This window comes from Bactrocera neohumeralis, chromosome 2, assembly GCF_024586455.1.
Source record: "Bactrocera neohumeralis isolate Rockhampton chromosome 2, APGP_CSIRO_Bneo_wtdbg2-racon-allhic-juicebox.fasta_v2, whole genome shotgun sequence".
NCBI lineage: Eukaryota > Metazoa > Arthropoda > Insecta > Diptera > Tephritidae > Bactrocera > Bactrocera neohumeralis.
Genome location: NC_065919.1, coordinates 81,679,663 through 81,686,321, shown reverse-complemented (window position 1 = coordinate 81,686,321; position 6,659 = coordinate 81,679,663). Strand labels below are relative to the sequence as shown.

Genomic DNA, 6,659 nt, shown 5'->3' with positions numbered 1-6,659 from the left:
ATAAGTGGGGAAACTAAATTTGGATGATTTCACATAACTAATTTTATGAAATCATATATACATATGTGATGCCATAAGTCGCTTTTCCCACAAATAATTACGCTCATTATCATAACGAGGATCACACACACATATATCTTCCGCATCCAAAGTGGTGGGATTATTATTGGCGCATTGTCAACACACAATCCCTGCCAGCACAAATATGAACATTTAATAAGTGTATGTGATTTGTTTTCTTTTTGTCAATGAAAACACTGAACACATCTGTGCTGAGTGGCTCCATAAGAGCACTAAGCGTTCAGTGGCAGCGCCAGTCAGTTTAGTGCATGTCAGTGCAATGGGAAATCCTTGACTTTGTAAACACTTGACCACTTGTTAACCAGCGGGGCGGGAACCAGATTAAAATAGCAAAAACGTAAAAGTAGAAAAAGGAAGAAGTTAAAAAGAAATAAACAAAACAGCGCTGAAGAGAGAAGCGCACAGCTGACACTGAGCCAAAGCATTCAGCAATGGGCTCGCAATTGTAATTGATGAAGAGAGTGAGCGAGAGAGAATAAGAGAGAATGCGATAAACAATTTCGCCAACTTGCTTGCTGTTCATGGACGTTGCGTATACGCAGTGGCTGACACACAGCACAGGCATATTTTGAAGCAATGAATGTAATTTATGTGAAATATGAGTACATGTGGTTGTGTTTAAAATATATATATGTATGTGTGTCTACTATTTATGTGTACGTTAGTGTTATATGTATGTGTGTATAAGGTAACAGAGCCAGCAGACGGTCCAGTTTCCATTCAGTTCAGCTCGAGAGTTCAACGTCAGTAGACGTTTCAGTTAAACAGGCGCTACTGACCAGCGGGCGATAAGAAAAAAAATTTCAATGAAATAGAAAATATATATAAACTTGATATAAGTGTATGAGCTGAGTGATTCAATTTAGTTACCTGTGCATCAATATTAAAAATCAGCAACATAAAATTAAACGAAAAATAAGCGTGCAACGTAAAAGCCAGCTGAAGTGCAGTGATAACCCAAGTATTTGTCTGAGAAGAGCAGCCAGTGCAATTGGCTGTAGTTTAAAGCAAGAGTGTAGATACAAAAGCGAACAGTCAGCATTGAACGGTGCACAGCTGCAGGTGGAGGATGCTGAGCGCATAGCTGACTTGATGTCTATATAAATTAGAAAAATCGTGACGCTACTACCATATGCGAACTCAGACGTGAAGAAGTGATGAGAATTAAACAAAAAAATAGAAAAAACAATTAAATAATAAAAATAAAAATTATTTTATTTGAGATATTAAAATAAAATAAAACACATTTTTATTGAAATTAAACACAAGTGTCTATAACGCTGCTAAAAGTGACGTGAAGACTCAGCTAAAAAAGTGCATAAATCGAATTCATTATATACAAAAAATAATTATTTTCAAAATATATGAATATCAACAACTAATACGCTTCCCTGACTACACTTCCACTAAAGCACCGCAATACAATATGACCGAAGTGATTGAGCTGAATGTTGGTGGCGTACACTACACCACCGTGCTGGACACATTGCTGCAGGAGAAGTCCTCACAGCTGCACGAACTCTTCAGCAACACCGACGCACTGGTGAAGGACAACAAAGGACGCTACTTTCTGGACCGCGATGGCGTACTCTTCCGCTACATACTGGACTATTTGCGCGATAAGCAGCTCAGCCTGCCGGAGGGCTTCCGCGAGAAGCAACGCCTACAGCGCGAAGCGGAACACTTCAAATTGACCGGCATGTTGGAGTGCCTACGCAACGCCAGCGATATGCGTGCCCCCGGCTGCATCACTATCGGCTATCGCGGCAGCTTCCAGTTCGGCAAGGACGGACTGGCCGATGTGAAGTTTCGCAAACTCTCACGTATACTGGTGTGCGGGCGTGTGGCGTTGTGTCGCGAAATTTTCGGTGATACCTTGAATGAGTCGCGCGATCCCGATCATGGTGGTCCGGATCGTTACACATCACGCTTCTTCCTCAAGCATTGTTTCATCGAGCAGGCTTTCGATATGCTGCACGAGCGTGGCTTCCGCATGGCGGGCAGTTGTGGTTCGGGTACGGCGGGTTCGGTGGCGGAACCCAAACCCGGTGTGGACACAGAGGAGAACCGATGGAATCACTATAATGAATTTGTTTTTGTGCGCGAATAAGCAGTTGATGGTGGCCAAACAGCAGTTGTTGTTGTTGTTGTGGCAGTTGAGCAACAGTCGTCGATTTTAAGTACGCATTTTTTTAGATTGTAAGTAGCAGCGGCGTTCGCTTGTCATGTTGCATGTGTATGTGAGAGATTTGTTGGCGTGGAGACAAAGCAAGTGAAGAAAGTAGTGAGAAAGCAGCCGATCATAAAAAGGATATGCCACAAAGCTGTAAGAAAATGGTGAGAAAGCAGCGCACATAACCGCAGGCAACTCATACCCCCAAGCCATTCAGCGAGCTAGTCTTCTGCAACATAACTTTGCCACAATGCGAAGCAACATGTCATTGCAAACAATTCTCTGCGCTGCCACACACACACAAATGAGCGCGTGTGTGCCATTAGCCATACTCAGAGCTGTATTTTTTTCCATTTTTTATTACAACTTGCAACGTGCCACACTCGTGCTAAATAACACTCAGCCAGCGGCAACTTGTTTCTACCGCCTTTAGTGGCACGGGAAGGTCAAAGCATCCATATTGTACGTGGTGTAAAGCAAAAAATACAGTTAATGCATGTCAAGACAAGAAATGTATCTCACAATATATGTACACTTAAATAGTTAGACACACGCAAACACACACGTGCAACATTTATGTTGTATTTGCTCCGTGGAATGTGCGAAATAAAAGCAAAGCAGAAAACTGCGTAAATACTTACCGTAAGTAAAGTGGGAAAATGCATACATACATACATACAAATATATAAATGGCTAAGCGTTTGCTTATATTTATTTTAAGCACCAAAACGTGTGGCAATTAAAATAAAATATAAGATATGTGCACTTGCCTATAGATGAAAGTGACATCAACTTTTTCACTTAAAGCCACGCATGCAGGTAATTAGCTGGCCGGCTCTATAAACCAGCAAGTACTCAATGTACTAAGCTGACATTGGATGGTTTTTTTTATAAAAAAGCTAAAGCTCTGCAAATGGGGAGCAATTAAAGTTTAGAATGCCAACCTGCGCTCGCAACACGTAAACACTCAAGATGCCTTGAGTGCTCTACTGCTTTCCTTTTGTCATTTGCGAAATTTTTGTTGTTGTGGCAAGCGTTTAATCTGTTACACAATTTTAAGTGATCCTAGTTTACAGCCTCCGGCCGCTAGATGTTTTATCGAAAGTCATAAAGTGCAAGTTTTGATAACAAAAATAAATTTCAACTTGGCATCTCTAGAGTCAAGAGGTGAGTTGAGGCACTATACTGCAGCGTTCGTTACAGGAAATGATGTTGATGATCTTTAGTAATATCAAACTACAATTAACTTACTGAGCCCGAGTTGTACTTTTATGAAACATTAAAAAAAAAATCCATTTGAATCAATATACACTTGATTGGTAGGATTATTAAAAGCAGATGGTTGGAGAGCAGTTGACGTTAAGTGCATGTACTTTAGTCAACATTGAGCATATTACTCCTCAAGCGTACATACACCATATCATATATTGAGTCAGTTCAAGGTATTTAGTTAATAAAATATCCACGATATATTTCCATAAACAACTCCTTTGAATCGATATGTTGTCTCAGATTTGCGTTTACGTTCTCAGTCACAATATAGCAACATAAAAAGCCGGAGTGCGGAACTTCAATCCGCTAAACCTAACCTACTCCCTGCTCTAGACTCTCCCTCGGAATCACCTGATTAAGTATTACTCCGTGGAAGTGATAAGGCATTTAAGTCTCCTCTATGGCACGGACTGATGCACGCCTAATCTATTCCATATGTGTCATTGTATTGTCATGATTGAGGCTGCCGCTTCGCTGACAGCTTTCCAGTTCTCAGTGGACTGACACATGAGTGTCGTCAAATTTTTCACAGTAAAACTACTATCGAGTGTAACTCTAAGTTTTTCCCTTGTACTGGAAAAACGCTTTAATGCCTAACGCCTGGATCCATATTGGAGCCGCATACTATATAATACAACCGATCTCATTTACCTTTGCAAGTAAATATCACCGCCTAGAACGCACGCAGTCTTTCTTTGCCATCGTCCATAAAAATACGTTTAAAATTGTATTCGCTTTACCTGCAGTATACTCTAGGTGATCCTTAAATTTGAGCCCAAGTCTATTATTACTCCCAAAGGCTGCGAATGATACACTTCTCTATGGTGAGAGTTATACTTTTCTCCATTTTTTTTTTCAGTACTTAAAAGCAAGACTTCTGTTTGCTTAGCCGGTTCTAATCTCATTGAAGAGACCCATTTATGAACTCATTGCATTTGCTCCGGATCATTTAGGTGTTTAGTCACTACTGCCACAATAAGGTCTTCTGCGTATGCAATTATTTTAACAGCTTTTTGTTGGTGTCTCCTTAGCACCCCTTCATACATTACGTTCCATAAAAGAGGGCTAAGAAGTTCACACGACACCTATTACTTTCTTCCTGAACATAGTGCCGCCAAATTTGAGTAAGTATCAAAAGTGAAAAGATTTGGGCTAAAACCAGTTTTAGAATTTTGGTATGAAAAATGCGAGCTCTCATTTTCTTTGCATGTCATGAAATAATCTAAAACATAATCGCGCATCAAGTCTCTTGGTGATGAGACTAGGTCACAGCGTAATCTCAGGCAACTGTGAAGTTCACGAGCTGCCAGGAAAAAGCACCTTAGCTCCGCTATCAATAGAATGGGACGAAGCTCCAAATACGATAGCGTTCTACTACTGAATTAATAGTTTGACTTTATGAGAGTTTGGCCAACATTGGGTTAGCGTTAATTCTTGCGCTGTCGCCACCCGAAGAGATCTAGTAATCTCTTCGCAATCAATAACGTTAGCTGTTTCTAGCTGTAAAGGTTCTAAATGGTCATTGCCATTTCGGAATTTACGTGGTAAACTGAGTACCTTATCGAATTCCAGTTGTAGATGCTGTTTGAAAGAAAACGAAATAAAAATATCTCAACAACCTTTTATACAAAGCACAGTCTTCAATTGACAATTTTTTACCTTTGCAGGACCAATATATTACTTTCGTGAAATATTCAAAGAACTGAGTAACCATTTTTTAAGCTAAAAAATATTAAAAAAAATTTATATTATTTTGTTAATTTTTAAAACAAATTTTTCATTAATTTTTTTAATTAAAAAAAAATATTTAAATTTTAAAATAAAAAAAAAAAAATTAATGAGTTAAAAAAATATTTAATTAATTTAATTTTAAAGAAAAAAAATTAATTATTTGAAATTAAAAAAAATTTAATTAATTTAAAATTAAAAAAAAATTTATTTAATTTAAAATTTTAAAAAAAAAATTAATTTAAAATTTAAAATTTAAAAATTAATTATTTAAAAATAAAAAAAGATAATAATTTAAAAAAAAATTTTAATTAATTTTAATTAATTTAAAAATTAAAAAAAAAAATTAATGAATCATGGTGGTTGCTGCACCGAGCTTAATGTATGTACGTATGCATTTCACACTAAGCTTACATTTCCAAAAACTAGGCGTAATGACGAACTTAACACGACTGTTTGCGACACTTTGTAAACGAATGCCAAATATTTAAAAACGAAATGAAAGTAGCAAATTATATCATTTATAGGAGGGTAGAAAATAAAATTGCAAACAAACTTATGCAAATAAAACTATGTTGATATAAAATAAATGAAATACAAGTATTGAACTAATATTAGTACGGGTCTTAGCATTTAATTAAAGAAAACAAAAAAAAATAAATAAATACAAAACTAAAATTAAGTAAAAATGATTTTAAATTGAATTGGGGCTGCAGCAAATTTATGCAAATATATGGCAACGCTGCCAAGCGACATAAATTTGCGCTTGTGGCCGATATGGGAAAATAAATGGCGAACCAAAGTAGCGTAGAATAAATTTATGTAATGAAAACCCAAACAAATGTAATGCAAATACAACAAAAGTATAAAAATGGTAAAAGAATTTAATGAGAATGCAAATTGAAAAGCAAAATAGAAAACACTATTAATTTCAATGTGCATAAAACAACAACAAACTATAAATTTGAACAAACACAAAGCGATATTAGCTGGCGCAAATATTTGAAGAAATATTTGTGCAAATTGAAATTTGTAATGGCAAATGTAATGTATTATACTTATTATAATTAGTAGCGTATTTGATAAAGCATTGCAAACAAACCAAACACAACAACAAACAGTAGGCAAAAAGACACAGTAGAAATGACGAAAGTAATAATGGACAAATATTTGGCGAAATAGATATGGCAGAAATACTAATAAGTAGGGCTGTAATACAAAGCAAATAATTAAAATCCACGCTAATGACAGCGCAAGCGATAGCGAGCAGGCAGACAGTCGAAAAAGAAGCGCGGCAATTTACAAATGAAAGCGAAATTGTTCGGAGAAATTTTGTGCTTAATTGAAATAAAATGTAGCAAACGTGCTTTGTGAGAGGCGCTGTCTGCTGACAGCCGAGCGAGTG

General features: G+C 36.8%; 1 protein-coding gene across 1 annotated transcript; it reads left to right on the top strand.

Annotated features, from left to right (window-relative positions):
• The first annotated feature begins 818 nt into the window (after positions 1-818).
• On the top strand, positions 819-3,808 carry LOC126761560 (BTB/POZ domain-containing protein KCTD12). Its single transcript, XM_050477864.1, has one exon. The coding sequence runs from the start codon at positions 1,508-1,510 to the stop codon at positions 2,189-2,191; it is 684 nt and encodes a 227-aa protein (XP_050333821.1). The 5' UTR covers positions 819-1,507; the 3' UTR covers positions 2,192-3,808.
• Positions 3,809-6,659: the final 2,851 nt, after the last annotated feature.